The sequence below is a fragment of the Arachis stenosperma genome, chromosome 1 (assembly GCF_014773155.1).
Source record: "Arachis stenosperma cultivar V10309 chromosome 1, arast.V10309.gnm1.PFL2, whole genome shotgun sequence".
Classification (NCBI taxonomy): domain Eukaryota; kingdom Viridiplantae; phylum Streptophyta; class Magnoliopsida; order Fabales; family Fabaceae; genus Arachis; species Arachis stenosperma.
Genome location: NC_080377.1, coordinates 969677 through 986718, shown reverse-complemented (window position 1 = coordinate 986718; position 17042 = coordinate 969677). Strand labels below are relative to the sequence as shown.

The 17042-nt window shown below is 31.8% G+C and overlaps 1 protein-coding gene across 2 annotated transcripts; it reads left to right on the top strand.

The window, feature by feature from the left end:
- The first annotated feature begins 2874 nt into the window (after window positions 1-2874).
- On the top strand, window positions 2875-6689 carry LOC130941476 (BTB/POZ domain-containing protein At3g50780-like). 2 transcript variants are annotated; one of them, XM_057870009.1, is made up of 3 exons: window positions 2875-3000; window positions 3110-3970; window positions 5659-6689. In XM_057870009.1, exons 2-3 carry the CDS (start codon window positions 3341-3343, stop codon window positions 6616-6618), a joined length of 1590 nt encoding a protein of 529 aa, XP_057725992.1. In that variant the 5' UTR covers window positions 2875-3000; window positions 3110-3340; the 3' UTR covers window positions 6619-6689. The 2 variants fall into 2 exon arrangements, with proteins under 2 accessions (XP_057725992.1, XP_057725985.1); XM_057870002.1 differs by having other exon boundaries at window positions 2875-3970.
- Window positions 6690-17042: the final 10353 nt, after the last annotated feature.

Sequence of the window (17042 nt, the reverse complement as noted above, 5' to 3'; positions counted from 1 at the left end):
TGTGAAAGAAAAAATGTTATTAGAGTTAAGCAATGGGGTTGAAGGGAAAAAAAGTACCGTGGAAGATGTAGTTAAGTTGTGATTTATAAAAATTATGAGGTAATGATTGAGAATCTTGAGAATATTAGATTGATATCAAGAGAGATTGAGAAGTGAAGGATTGAATTAACAATGAGTTGATATTGTTGAATGAGATGATGATGATGATTGAATTTGATTGAGGACAATGAGGTTGGCTATGAAAATAAAGAATGACAAGGATTAATTTTAATTATGATTTTTGAATGAAGTGGAATGATATTGAGAATGGATTTGAAAATGAGATTGAATCTGATTGAGAAATACCACCGAGTAAGATGCAGTGATGTTGTCCACTTGCTATGGATAAAGGTTCGAGACACCGAGTAAGATGCAAGGGTTGAGGTTGTCTCTCTTGCTTCAGGTTACGCGGGTAAGATGCAAGGGTTGCGGTTTGGTCCCACTTGCTCCGTGTTGTGGTGTTCCTGTCCAGGGTTCGCTATCGAACATGTTAGGTTTGGTTGTATAACCGATAGATGAGCTCATTGGCCATAAGACAGACATACATCATTTGTATGTTTTGTTTGGGTGTTTATTGGTAATTGCCTTGCTTACTTGCTATATTGTATTTACCTGCTACTTGATCTAATCGTTGTATCTGCTCTCTATACTTGTGTATTTCTTGTATCTTATGTATATGTTTGAAAACTGAGAGATCTCTTATGCTGGCAATGGTGACGTTGAGGGTTGTCCCTATTGTGGTGAGGGAGGTTGAGGCAGATTGTACTAGGTATTGCCTTATTTCTCTAATTTATGTATTTGATGGATAGGAATGAGCAATGTAAGTTTGTCGGGTAGGAAGCCTTTAGGCACATTTTTGGTCCTTTCCTTTTTTAAACACTTTACTTTACGGAATTGTAAACTAAAAGAGTTTCTTTATGATCTTTCAAAGTAGATCTTCCCACAAAATTTTTCCAGAAAGTTATTTCGAAGATAAACTGTTTTTATAATGAAATTCTTTTTATTTGTAAGTATTTCTTTGCTTTGATGGTATTTCCTTCCTTATTAAGAACCTGCGACAACGATGTTTTCACACCCCTACATATTTTTCTTTTTCAGTGACAAGTTCAAGAAATTTTGGCGCGAATTCGTGATCGAACTACAGAGCTTTATGTATATATATGTTTTCATTTTCTGTGTTTGATTTAGTCTTAGATTTTATTTTTCCTTTTGTCGTTTATTGTTTTGGTTTTTAAGGGGGTAGACCCTCTATTTTAAAATTTTGAATAAGTTTATGTATTTAATATTATGTGGATATAATTATGTGATTATGTGGTTTAAAATAAAAGTTTTTTTTATTATTTTCATAATTAAAAATTCGGTTTGTATTTGCGAAGGATCAATATTAAATAAATATAGTACCAAAATAAATGATTAAGAGTAGGTAGCACATGGACTTTTAATACAATCATAAAATATTAAAAGTTAGGGTGTAAAAATTTTCAAAAACTGAATTGAATAATTACTCAAAAAAAAAAGAAAATTAAATGTAAAGTGGTTGAATTGTTACATGCATGGGTCAGAACACTGTTGCATAATTGCATTGTAATTTGAAAACATTGGTCATTGGGCTACCCATCTTTTTTCAGGTCCACATACAGGTATCGTTAATGCCATTTTTTCCCCCTTTTTCCTTTCAACAAGACGAAATTGTTTTGTTCAAAACAAAATTTGCTGCTTGAATTTAATACTTAGCTGAAGTCTTCATTTTATCAATTCCCCTTAAAAGATCAAGTCAGTCTTCCGCCTCAGCATTAGGTGTTTAACAGGAGTAATTTGTTGTACCCGTAAAAGCCAAACTTTTCATATACTAATTTTATATACACATTTTTTTCTTAAATAATGGTTCACTTTTTCAATTTTAAAAAATCTTATACTTTATATACAACATTTGTTACATTAAAAAAATTAATGTCCTTAGATTAGATATGACTGGATTTTAAATATTTTATCAGATATTTTAGATAAGGAAGTCGATATAAGAACAGTTGTACTGAATTTGTATGTACTCGAGAACATTCGGTTAAATCTTTGAAGTAATACGTTTTTATTTTTTTACTTGAATAAACTGAAAATTTTAAAGCGTAGGAGTAACCCAATAAAAATTTATCATTATAAAAATCTTAATAAATTACTTTATATTTTTTTTTTCAAAAAAAACTATTTTCATTCATAAAAAAAAGTCAAAACAATCTGTTTAGAGAAAAAATAAAGGTGAAGTCGACTTCACCTGAAGTTGATATCTAAAAGTCGTTAGATGAAAATTTAGTCAAATAAGTCAAATCATCTAATAGCTCTCAGATAAAATAAACAAAAGACAACAACAAACAATGCGGCGTGCATGCTCATTTTTCCTTACAGTGTCTTGTTGTGTTTAGAGACGAGAGAACTGCATTTGGCAATTAGTAATTGACTAATTGCACATTTCACATTTGCAATCTTTCTTCCTCTCCTTTTTCTTTCTGGAAACAATCATACCATAGACAAGTTGCGTAATTCTGGGGTCCAAAGATGATGGCATTGCGAATTCTTAGACCCACAAAAGATACAAACATAATCATCAAAACTCAAAAGCATGCCACTGTCAACTGCTAAAGCGATAAAAAAGAAACAACAAAGGAGAACACGTTCAATGAGGTATCATTATCACCATCATCATCTATTCTTCATTCCCTTTTGCTTTCTCGTGTCTCGTGGTGTCTTTGTTTTTCTCTGCTTTATTGATTAAAACAGAGACTGCTATTACTACAACTACACTGCACTAATTATGCCCCTCTCTCTCTCTGAGTGGTTCCCTTGAAGCTTAATAGTTAAAACTGCAACTCCATTTCAATCATGTTTCAACATTCTTTGGGTTGAGTATTCTTTACCTAAGACATTGGCTTTAAAGAAGAGGCTTTTCATGAAACCATTTATTTCTCGGTAAGTTTCATTTAATGCTTACACTTTTGAAAAAAAAAAAAGTGTAGTTAGTTAGTGCTAATTTTCTTTGAATCTAATTCGCTTTTTCCATTTCATGCATGAAAGTAAGAAAGTAATTGATTACTCATTTGAGAATCAAACCCTTTACCCATTTGAGGTTCATAAAAGAAAAAAATTCGGTGCTGCCATTGAACATTTCTCATGTCCCATGCAAATTTAATTTCTCATGTCCCAAAAGAAGGAGCAAATTTTGCTTGCTTTGTTACATAAGAAAGCAAAAAGGACTTGTTCCACTTCATCAACAACCTTCATGTGAAAAATTCTGTTACAACTTACCAACATGTCTGAAATTAAGCATAACCGGATGGATCAAGGACAAACAAAGATTAAGAATGTTCCAATAGCTGTCACCCCAGAAGGGTTTTGGTGTTGTCCATCACCTGTGTTCCAGAAAGGCCTCAGAAACCAAAATCCTTTGAATAAACCGACACCCTCTTCGCCGCTGCCGGCAAGAAGCACAGTCAAGAAAAAGACTGTTCCGGTGACAATGAATGAAAGAAGAGCTTCTTCTGCACCGCCAACCCCATCAAGATTGGTGAATTCTGATGAAAAGCAATGTCCGGAGCAGCCTTCGGCTAATGCGTCCGTGGCGTCGCCACGGGCAAAAATCGAGTCTTTGCCGAGGAAGGTTGCTATTGAGTTTGGTGATCCAGGAACGTGTGATATGAAGGTGGTGTTGGTGGGGAAGCAGGGGCTTTGTGTGAAGTTGAGTGTGCACAGGGATGTTCTGAAAGAGAAGAGTGTTTTCTTTTGTGAGAAACTTTCTGATGAAACCAACTTGTCGTGGCTCCAAATCGATGAATGCGAGGATGTTGAAATATATGTTGAAATCGTAGGTCTCATGTACTGCAAGGAGATTAGGCAGAGGCTTATGAGGCAAAGCGTTTCTCGCATTCTTCGAATACTAAAGGTAAGTTGTATAAATATAAGTGTGGTTTAATTTATTTTTAATGTATACTGTATTTTAACATATATTTTAAATTAATAGCTGATTTTTGTGTACACGTAACATAGTTGATTTAAGCCAGTAGTATGCTCAAGTTCAAGGTGTGGTTTTTCCACGCATCTCAAATCTTAATTAGATTGAAACTACACCAAAAGTTTGGAAATCACACCAAACTATTTCCACACATAACAAACTACTTTAAAATTAATTTACAATATAGTATATTAGTTTAAATCAATTTACAAAAGAAAACGTTTTAATTTTATAAGACAAGTTAAAATGTGTATATATGAGAAAATCGATTTTTAACTTATAGAAATCAGTAATGTTATATGAGAAATTCTATAGTATTGATAGTAAAAATAAGCATGTAATGCTGATACTAGATGTTGCACTATAAAATTGTCGTGTGTATAGAAAATATACCTGTTTCATGTTATTTATCACCGCATTGTGATGGGCCCAATATTATATTTTTCAAAGAATTGAAACGAGATAATTGGGTCCGTCACAATGCGATGATAAATAATATGAATCAGATACATTTTCTACACGGCAGTTTTATAGTACAACACTTAGTGTCAGCATCACATGCTGATTTTTACTATTTTTTTGAATTCTCACATGATATACTAGTATTTTTCTTTTACATAAATAAAGAAAAAGGAAAACCTAAAAACTTGAGACATGACTCGAGAATAATTTAAGACATACTAGTCAAGTTTAGGAAAAACCCGGAACTACAATATGAACCAATTGAGAAAAAGAGGAAGAATGACTCTCATGTGCAGTATATGCTCAATGCGACGCCTCTCTTTCTGCAATTGTGCTGATGTCTTTCGTTACTAAAATATCACAATTCAAAATCTGTTCTACTACTTTGTCATTTTCTGTCGTTATGCTAACTATAAAATTGTTAAGCTATAATTCTTTTTGTGTTTTTTGTGCGGAATTGAGTCTTCAAGTTATACTCTTTACTAATGTTTTGAATTATTAAGCAATACATTGTTGTGGGAAATCAAATCTGTTCCCTTCAAGTTATATTTCTTAGACATTATTTAACCAATGAGGTATATATATTTTTTTATTTGTTGTGTTATATATATAATAAAATGCAGCCTAAGTGGCAGTTGGATATTAATGTTCTTCAAAGCAAATGATTCTGTTTTTATCATAGAATTTACAGCAGTATACTAATGTGATCCTGCCGAATCTGCAGAACAGTTTACCTCGTTCAAGTTTTTGTTCTTGTTTATATCTATGTAGTTAAATTATATTCTGCCCCTATGTAATGTAAAGGATAAGTGATTAACAGGGCTAGATGCATTGTGCTGCTTTTTAACTTGATTGAATATTTTATGACGCCATTCATTTTTAGGAAATCTAAAAGAAACTATTTCCACTTCAAGGAGGATATCATAGTTCTGATATCATATTAGAAACAAGAGACTAACTTGGAGAAAGAATTTGTGTATTATTGAGTGTATTTAAGTTGTCTATCCAAGTTATCTGAAATGATACAATATAAAAGGGTATTTATAAATACTAAGAAAATCATAATAATAAAGACGTAATCTCCTATAATAAATATTCAGATATACTAAATAATACTAATTGATCATAATTGATCCTAATTATATTCTAACACACAGGTTGCGGAATTCCTGAGCTTCGGTTCATGTATAGAATCATGTTTGGAGTACTTGGAAGCAGTCCCATGGGTGGGAGAAGAAGAAGAAGAAAAGGTGGTTTCAACTGTACGACAACTCCAAGGAGAAGGAATTGGAGTCAACCCTGTGCTGAAACGAGTTTCTTCAAACATTTCTAATGTCGGAAACGACACTGTCTCGCAGATTATCGATCTTGTTCTCAAGAGCAACGAAGAAAGAGGTCGTCGAGAAATGAAGTACATAGTTCTGAAGCTCCTTAGGGAGAGTAACAGCGTTGCAAATCAAGGCGGTTCAACTGACATGATTTATAATTCATGCACAAGTTGCATGGATTCTCTGTTGTGTCTGTTCAAGAAGGCTTCAGATCCAGGCTTTGCGAAGAAACCGAGCGATATGAGAGATCCTGTGGTAAAGCAAATAGCTCTGGAATCTGATAACCTCTCATGGTTGGTGGAGATCTTAATGGAGAAGCAAGCGGCCGGTGAGTTTGTGGGCAAGTGGGCGAACCAGCGGGAATTGGCCATCTTACATGTAAAGCTGCCAACTGTATACCGGTATCACGTCAGCTGCATTTCCGGAAGGTTGTATGTTGGCATCGGAAGAGGGCAGTTGCTGCCGTCGAAGGAGACGCGACAGTTGTTGTTACAGACATGGCTTCAGCCTCTAATCAATGATTACAACTGGCTACACCATGGATGCAGGGGATTTGATGGGAAACTTGTGGAAGAAGGAATTGGGAGGACCATTCTGACGTTGCCGCTGGAGGATCAGCAGAGTATTTTGCTTTCTTGGTTGGCAAGTTTCTTGAAGAGTGGTGATAGCTGCCCCAATCTTCACAGGGCTTTTGAGGTGTGGTGGAGGAGAACTTTCATTAGACCATATGTGCAATGTCAAGGCAGCAATGCCATGACTCATACTTCAATGTTGTCAAAGCAGCAATGATTATTTCAAATTAGTATATATAGATGGGATTTCAGGAACAACAATACTACATAAATATTATTATTTTATGTTCTGTGCTAATAATTTACATTCATATTAAAATTTAATTTATATAATCGATCAAACCGTGTTATTTTTGTCAAAATTAGACCAAATAAACTAAATTGACCAAAAAATTGATAAATTAAATTTTGAATCGATCTAAATTAATATTTTTTTATAAAAAATGACTATAATACTCTTATTATAAAAATAACTAAAATATTCTTATTATATATATTAATTTTAAAAATCTTAAATTCTAATTCTACGATGGCATAAAGAGAAAAGAAAGATTAGAATTTAGAGTTTTAAAATATATAGTAGAAATATTTTAAATCATTTTCTATAATAGGGATATTATAGTTATTTTTATAAAAAAATATTAATTTAAATCGGTTCAAGATTTGATTTATTGATTTTTCGAGTAAACCGATTTATTTTATCTAATTTTGACAAAAATAACATAATTTGATTGATTATATAAGTTGAATATTAATTATTAAAAAAACATCTTAAAAAAAAGATATTTTAAGCATCTTTATGTGCGTAGCCCTTTCATATTTATATATAGATTTTAGGATAAAACAAACCGATAGATCATTTTAGCCTCAAAATTATGCCAATGTCTTATTTTAATTTTCGGTATAAATATGTCCGGAAAAATTCAATAGATTCGATTTACACTTTTTAGTAGTAAATCGAATAAGCTTAATTCGATTTAGTACTTTTAAGTTAATTGTTTATTCTATATTAACTTTAAAATATAAATGTCAATAAAACAATATTTTTATTTGAATTTAATTAAAATATAAATAAAACAAAATGAATAAGAATAGAAATCTAACTTTTGTGTTTTAATTTAAATCTCAAAAAATCTACATTTTTATAAACTTATTAATTTAAGACAAAACAATAAACGATTTCTAAAAATTCATTAAAAATCATCATTTGACTCATTAGTATTTAAAAAATTATTACCGAGACTATTGATGTTAAAAAAGTTAATATAAAGTATAGTCCTCCAAAATGACATAGGGGTGGCAAACGAGCCTAAACCCGTCAGACTGACTCGCGTAACCCATCGAAAAAGGCAAGTCGGGTTGAAAAATTAGGACCGCCAAATAGCAAAAATCCGCCTAACCCGCACGCTTAAACCGCGGACTTTGGCGGGGCGAGGTGGCATTTCCCGTCAGGCTTAGTATTTTCTTGACAAGGGGGTATTTTCCAATTTTTTGCCAAAATTCAATATCTCCCAACCCAACTTACAAGAGAATAAAGATGAAAATTAAGTGTTTTAGATTATGTTTATTTCGCTTTGGAGACAATATTTATAATTATGTTTTGGATGAAAACTTGGTTTATAATTATGTTTATTAGATATTTATAATTACAAAGACTTTAATGTTTGTGAATATAAAAATTATAATTTTTTTATGCCTTTAGAAGTTATATTATATTATTTAATAGTTAATAGTAAAAAAAGAGAGGAGATTTGGCGAGTTTAGCCCGTCAGCCCGCAGTTAGGCGGCGCGGGGTGAGATCTTAGGACCGCTTCACTAGGCGGGGCGAGGCGGATCAACCCACCAAAAGTGGGCTTTCGGCGGGACGGGGCGGGCTTTCCCGCTTGCGACCCCCTAGTTATACAATATATAATTAAAACTTCAAATATATTATTTTTCAAATTACATATTATATAAATATAGTTATTCTTTTTATATTGTATAACTATCTGAGTACTATCGGAATTACCATAAAAAATGAATAAAATTCAACGGTATAAACCTAGCTGAAAACTAATTCCGTCGGATTTCTTCATCGGACAGTAATTACCATCGGATTCTGTGATGGATTACTTGTCCAAAAAATCATTTGATTACCGGCGAATTTTTCCAACGGTAACGTCGGTACAACAATATCTTGTTTCCCGCCCTATTACCGTCAGATTATGCCCTCAGTAAATCCGATGGTAATGTCATTTTTTTAAATATTGTGACAATTTTTTTTAAAAGTTTTGCTTTTGAATTTTAAAATTTTATTTAAATATAATTTTTACACAAATTAGTGGTTAAATTATAAATAATAGAAACTAACTATGTAATATTAAATATCAAATGTTCAAATAAATTAAAAGTCAAATACATCAAATACAATGAAACAGTAAAAAAAATTTCTAATCACTAAAGATCCTAGTAGTCGTCGTCGTCATCATTCCCGTGGTCCTGCTGAGGAGGCAGAGAAGGCGATGATGTCAGTGTCCCAGCAGCAGCGCCGCTGCCATCGGCACGCATCTGAGCCTGGTACATCGCCATCTATTGCTCTATCCGTTGAAGCCTCTCCAGTTGCTCCTTCAACTCTAGCCTGAGGTCATCCGTGTTCGTCACGCGTGTGAGGATATCCTGATACCTATCCCGAGTCTCGGTCAGCTCCTGAGCCTATTCATGAAGGCTCTGAATGAGCTCCTGCACCTGCAGCCTCAAATCAATGCCTTCCTTGAGATCAATGGCTCAACTGGTGGCAGAGAAAAATGATGGCCTCAACCAGGACGTGCAGCAACTGCTGGTAAAGAATGACCCCAGTCCATATATGTGGTTCTTGTATGACGTTGAGGCGGTCTCGTGCCATCGGGATCGACGACTGAAGCTGTAGAGCCATTGGCGTCCTCCTCGCTTTGTTGAGATTGCTGAGTTGTGGCCTCCAGTCTCTACGTGTAGGACTCCTATAGAACACATGTTATTATGATTAGGACGACAACTGTACAGTTATTTGAAAACTTTATATCACAAGATCAAATGTTTACTCACACAATGATCTGCAAATCGCTGATCAACAAATCTTTCTTTGTTCTCCTTCAAAGTGTGGGTATATTTGAAGGTCTCCGCCAATGTCGCGTCGCAATCCAACAACTTCAACTACACATGTTGCATTGAAACAATATGTTAGGATGTCTACTAATGATATGTCAAAGAATTTAACTAAGTTAATAACAAAATTAGAGAAGTTACATACCACTCTGGCCTTAGTCTTCATGAATGTCACTAAGCCGGTGGTATACTTGGACCACCTGACCGATGCCCTGTTAACTCTGTTTGTGAGACGTTGATATATGAACCCTTCATCGGTCTCCTACTGAACGTACAAAGCCTTCTTGATTTTCGGGCAAAGCCAGATAGTGAGACGGTCACGCCTCTCACGTACATCCGCCAGCATCTGTTGCAGCCGCCTACTCATTCGATGGTCATATATCTTCCTAATGAGGGCATTGTGCTCCTTATCCCATATAAAGAGAAGCTGCACAAAGAAACTTTAAAATTAGTTAATCAAAATATATCGTATTAAACACAATAGAAGATATAAAATAGCTAATAAGGTTTGACTATATTAAGTTTTTACTGCCCACTTCTGAAACAATTGTTCTCTGGTCTCAGAGGGGATTTTCTTGTAGCTCGGCTATGGATGATCGTACATCAGTTTAATAACGTTGGTCATCTCCTGAGTACATGCGTTGTTGTATGGCGCAAACCTATCAAAAATTCACAAACAAACTAATATGACACTATAAATTAAAACTTCAGAAGCAAATAATCATAATATATATAGATTTTTTAAAAATTTCGGCAGAGTTTTTATCTATAACTGAAATGCACCACAAACTCTATCCATCAACAATTAACTTAAACAGCACCAATTGTCAACAATCAATAAACAATGGTCAATAATTAGGAAGAAACATCCATAAATTCACTAAATCCACTAAACTAGAATCAATAATCAAGATATATCAAACACTTTCAACTATTCAAACTTACAACCCTAAATCCACCAAAACTAGGATCAATAATCAAGAATCAATAATCAGGATATATCAAATATTTTCAGCAGTTCAAACCTACAACTCTAAATCCACTAAAACTAGAATTAATAATCAAGAATCAATAATTAGGATATATCAAACACTTTCAACATATAAAAGACTTAAAGTAGTACTCACGTCGTTCTGCCATCAGGCCAAATCGTCAACCGTACGTGGGAGATGGTGGAGGGGTATCATATGGCTAGATGCCGTGAAAGGATTCCAGCACCGCGGTGTCCGTCGCTGGAGACAGCGTCGCCAAGACAGTAGTCTACTTAGCGGATAGAGGCGGTGGCGTCGCCGTAGACGCAGGAATGTAGTTGGCATTAGACACTATGATGAACGGCTGTTCCGATACACTTGCAATCTGTGACGTCACCGGGATTAGAGAGAGAGGATCTAGAATTCTCAAGGGTACTGGCAAAAACCCTCCCTCTACCACGACCACAACCACGATATTAGGCTGATTCACAACACCTCTACCTGTCGTCATGTCTGCAAAGAGCATACCAATTAAAAATGTGCTAAACATATTCACAACATCATTCAAAATACTTAATCAAAATACACTACGTTAAACTTAGTTAAAGAAATATATTATTCATTAAAATCAAATAAAACAAAAGAGGTAAGTGCACATTCTGACTTCACAAACATTTAACAATATATATTACTATATGTATAATTTTATCTGTCTGCAAATAAGAAGTCATCCATAAATTATTTAAAATGATCTCATATTTGATTTTTTTTAAATTTACTATCATTTTTACTCTTAAAACATATTGAAAATTAATATGACTTATTATCGAGGTTACTAATAAATTTATTGATTATTGACTCATGCAAGAAATAATAATAATAATAATAATAATAATAATAATAATAATAATAATAATACCTTGACATAATAAAATATAATATACATTATAACGAATAATATAATATAATTAATTGCACTAAATAACTTGAACTATGTGAAGTATATGTTTTTAAGTTTGAGCATAACCAATTTACTAAATTCAATTCCAATTCAAAATCAACAACACAATAATAACAATATCACATCATTATAGCATTAGAACTCACAAAAGTCTAATAACCTAATTTAATCATATCTTAACCACGTAAATTTACTAAATAGAAAAATTATTTCTAACTAAATCATTATACTAATTAACAACTAAAACTTAAACTAATCTTAAATTTAAAAAAACAAAAATAAAATTTATTTACCAGAGAATGTAAACACAGAGGTGGACGGAAAAATGTTGGTGATGACCGACGCTATTGGTGGCGGTTGGCAGAATTGGATAGTGTCGAGAGGGAGAGGGGCTGCCAAAGAGGATAAGGCGGCTAGCCTGACACGCAGCGGGGCTGATGGAGCAGTAGAGAGGGAGAGTGGAAGAAGAAAGGAGAGAGGGAGAGAGAGAGAGAGAGAGAGAGAGACGGATTGAGGAGGCAGACGACGGGGCTGACAATGGCTGACTGCAGGGCTGACGGCACGAGGGGAGGGAGAGGGTTAGCGAGAGAGAGGGAGAAGAAAGGGTAGAGAGAGAGAGAGAGAGAGAGAGAGAGACGGATTCGAAATGAAGATTTACTGTTGAAAAAGTTTAACGGTAACCATTGCAGGTCATCAAAACACAACATTTTTACTAAATGGATTTAATGGCAGATTTATCTGACAGTAAATTCAATACTAACTTGTGTGCCTTTTGTTTTTGTTTCCCTCCAATTATTACCGGCGAATTTACCGTCAGAAACGTAATCCGTCAATAATAATTTAACCTGACGAATTCGATGCCTTTACTGCCAGTAAATCCACCTCTATTTTGCGACGCTAAATTCAATTGTACCCAGTATTTTTTTTTTCAGGTAAACACATCTATTCATTTTAAGGTGAGTTCTATAGTGTCTTTTACTATGGTGCCTAAATTACCTAACTTGCTTTTAAAGATAAAAAATAAAATGTTTAAAGTAAAAAATAAAATATTTAAAATTTATTAAATATTATGAATTTACTTTTTTTAATAAGTTAGACACAATATCAAAAGTATCATAGCATTCACCTCATTTTAATTTGAAAGTAATGCAACAAATCCGTTTTCGGCTGATAATCAAACCCAACCAACTGATTCAATCGAGAACCAGTTATTGATTTAAAAAAAAGATCGATGCTCAGTAAAACGGTAAAGGTATGAAAAATCAGTCAAACTGACATGTATTTAGTTATTAGACAGTATAAAATAATAGAATACAAAAGAATTTAAAAATATATATTTTATACATCTTTTATTTTATTATATTAAATTCAATTCCAATAAAACTTCGATTTAACTTTTAAATTTTTAAGTTTATGGATCGGTGTTCGGTTCAATTTTTTAGAATCTTAATTATATTCAAACTATTTGGGAGTATCCATCAACTTTAGCAAAATTATGCTGAGTCAAATATACTTTCACTAAGACGACTTTGATATACAACAATACAAGTTTGTCGAATAGCAAGGTTATATTACCAATAAATTTGTCATTTTTGATCGTCAGCAAAAAAAATTTACTTAAAAAAAAGATGAATATTAAATATAAGTGAGTGATTTTTGTGTATAAATATTTTTAAATTTTTAAATACTTTGATAATTTAAATTGGGTGAATTATAAGGTATAGATGTAAGTTTTTAAATGTTTTTTTAATAGGATGAATGAGAAATTAATTAAGGTAGGACTTATATTTTGAATAACAATAAAATAATAAAAAATAATTATAAAAAAAATTTATATTTTTTTTATATCACTCCAATCGATATAGTAAAGTGTCCCCTTTAAGTTGATATCGATTGAAAAGCCGCATGCATTAGCAGCATTAATATGATTTGGTAGGAAAAGAAGAACTTGTGGGCAGGATTGCTTTAATTTGTACTTAGGTACTTAGCTTTTAATTTAATTTATTTCTTTGGGCGTGGTAGTCAGCTTCTCATTGTTCCTTTTCCATGGTGGTTGCATTGGGTACTTTATACTTAGGGTAGTCATGGTCCTAATGAATGTGATTAGGAAAAACAGCATTACCTTTAACATTATTAGTTGTGGATTACTAATATACATTAAACACAAATATAATACCTCCCTCCTTGGTCCCTCCATCCTCCACGGAATAATGTAGCACCAAAAACACTTTTTTTTTATATTTTGATATGGAGTAAGTAATGATGTATGACATAGTTATGAGAATATAAGGTGTTTTATCAGGCTGTGATGACTGTGTCAAATAAATCAGACGGTCCGATGAGAAGGAGAATAATCGAACAGTCCGATTACAGTAATTGGAGGATCCAATTTGTGTATTCTGAATTTTTTAAATTTTTTAATCACAAATCGAATAGTCTTATTTGTGTATTCTGAATTGTTTTAATTTTTTAAACACAAATTAGAGTACATAATTTTAAAAAACACCAAAAATTATAATATTAAAATATATTACTCATTTTACTTTCATATTAAAATTTTTTAGCCCACAAAAAACTCTATTTATACACCCCAAATGTTATATCTATTTATTCTCGCTCTTTAAAAATATATTTTCTCCAATTTCTTCATTTGATTTCTCTTTTTTATTAATTTATATAAGATTATGCTCAGCTTTTACTTTTTCTATTTTTCCCTACAACAGTGCTATAAGTCAACAATGCTATATACGTGAATATACCCTTTACACAATTTGCCTATAATATGACGAGTCAAAGGAAACGAGAGGCCAATGAACTGACACCTGGAAATCACATATTTGAGTGTGTCGAAAAATTAAAGGAACAATTCTTGTTGGGACCAGCTTGAGACTCAGATGTCTTATACGACTTACTAACAACCATACGGCTTGGCATTATCAAATAATTAAAGCATTTTTCGTCGGTAACCATATCCATGATTCGAATTAACGTAAACGTATTACTTGAACATCGTCCATGATAACATATTTTGCACCTATAAACATTTTATTTTGTCTCTAAATAAGATTATTATGAAGCTAGAAATTAACTTCTCACAGAAATAAATACAGATCTGGCTTTTTAAAGATGAAAGCTTTTTGTGATTAGAGACGGTAAATGGCCATAATTTGTTGGGTGAATTTGTCTAATTTGTCAAAAAAAAAATTGGTTGGATTAAAAATTTGAAATTAATTCATAAATTTTGGTGAATTTTGGCATAATGAAACGAGTTTGTACCGCAAACTTTTAATTTTAAAATGATAATTGAATTTAGAACGTTATTTTTATGTTTATATTTAGAATGTTTGTTCATTTTACTTTAAGTTATAATTTGGATTATATTTAATTGATTAAAGATTTGACCAATGTTTAATTATATATTTTTGACAATATTTATTTTATTTTGGATAATATTAGTGTTAGGATAAAATACTAAACTGGTCTCCTACGTTTCCTATTTTGGTCCTTAAGGTTTAAAGTGTTTCATTTGAATTAAAAAAATTCATTTAACTTTAATGTAATCCCACCGTGAGGTCAAAGTTAAATAATTAATAAAATATTCTACATAACAGCAGTATAAGAACAAGATTGATAATTTAGAGAATAAGTACAAGCTCAAAAAACACAAAATCAACCGTGAATACATCAATACATTTATTTATCATTTTTCTTACAATTTAAATGAAATATTTTCTATAAAACTAAAGAGAATGATAAATAAATGTATTGATGCATCCATGGTTGATTTTGTGCTTTTGGAGCTTGTATTTATTCTCCAGATTTTTTATAATGTTCTTGTATTACTGTTATGTAAGATATTCTATTAATTATTTAACTTTGACCTCACGGTAGGATTACATTATTGAAGCTAATTGAAACTTTTTTGGATTCAAATATGACACTTTAAACCTTAAGAACTAAAACAGGATTACGCCCAAATATAGGAGACCAATTTAGTACTTTATCCTTAGTTTTATTATTTTGTTTCAAAAAACTTAGTTGATGATTATACTTATTAGATATTTAGAATTATAAAGACTTTACTGTTTGTAAATTAGAAATTATAATTTTTTTATATTTTTAAAAATTATAAATTAATTGAAATATTTGTGAAATTATATATTTTTAATATTTAATGATTTAATAATCGGGTAGACTTGCGTTGGCATGGAAGGATAATTTTGTTGTTCAGATTTTTAGTTGTTCTGAATTTTATATTGTTGTTTTGATAAAGGATGTTCTTCTGAACATTGAATAGAATTTTGTAGGGATTTATTTATATTGCAATGAGAATATTCGGGTATCCTAATTCCAAAAAAATGTCTTGTTTATAGTGTAAATAATGTAATTATGAATATCTCGTTAGAAGAAGTAGTTCTAAAGTGCACCTTTTTGTTTACTGTTAAGCCTTCATGAACCATCTTTCAAAGGTTGGCCTTTTATTTTTCATATATTCTCCAAATCTCCTTCTGCTTGCATCGATTAAGGAAAGAACTTTGTTCGAGGGTAGTAGAAGAGGAAAGCTACTTAGTATTCTAACGTTATAGAATATTTACTGTTGTTAGTCCACATCTAGGTTAGTTTATCTTCGTCTTCACTTATCGGAGTATTGAGGATTGCTTCAGCGATTTCTGGTTGAAAAAAATTCTATTTTTATTTTTACCTGGTCCTAAGTTTTGTTAAGCAAAATTAGTTTGAGATCTATTAAAGAATTTTGTCACTGTTTTGGGTAGAGAATAGACATATTTGCATTGTATTCTTTGACACATGAGTCTATCTAAATATTCACCGTTTTTCTATCAATTTTTTAGATCAATTTTTTTTCAGGAATTTTTTGTCCTCCATAACACTCCTCCAACCACATAATGGGTTATTCCCTGTCTCTGTTCTCAAAAAACTTGTGAACCTATAGCATTTATTTCTGTTAACTTTATTAAACAGTAAATTTGGTTTAGTAAATAGTTTTCAGGCTTATTTTGCAAGTATTGCAAAGTTGAAGGCTTTTAGGTCTTTAAAATTTTATCTTCATTAATTTATGGGTCTATATGTAATTTGTCAACTTGTCTATTACATTTTGCGTTTTTTATTTTTTTATCCTCACTAAAACTATAAAATAATATGATGTAACTCCTCCAGTAAAATATCACGCAATAAAAAAAAAACTTAATATATAAATGAGAATTGTTATAATTATATATTTATTAAAATCTCTCTACTACTAGGAGAAAGTAGTATTTATTTTTATTGTTAAAGTTTTTGACTAACTTTATTTTTAATATAGTTAAAAATAATTTTCTTTGACCTCTAAAGAGTTAATAGTATTCCCAAATACTTATTTTGATTTCTAATATGCAGAATCATAATAATATTAACCAATTGATCTTGGGTTTGAATTGTGTATTTTTACCAAAAAATAGAGGATTTGAAAATCCATACATACACATACGCATATACATTAGTAATATACCCATGTAAATATGGTGGGAGTTAGTCTTTGGAGCCTTTGAATTCTTTATATTTTTACATGTTTTAATAATGCTTATTTAATTA

Excerpts from the sequence above, each read along its gene's own strand:
- LOC130941476 (XM_057870009.1), top strand. The coding sequence starts at position 3,341 with ATGTCTGAAATTAAGCATAACCGGATGGATCAAGGACAAACAAAGATT. Across the intron at positions 3,971-5,658 it reads GCATTCTTCGAATACTAAAG|GTTGCGGAATTCCTGAGCTT; the intron begins GTAAGTTGTATA and ends TCTAACACACAG.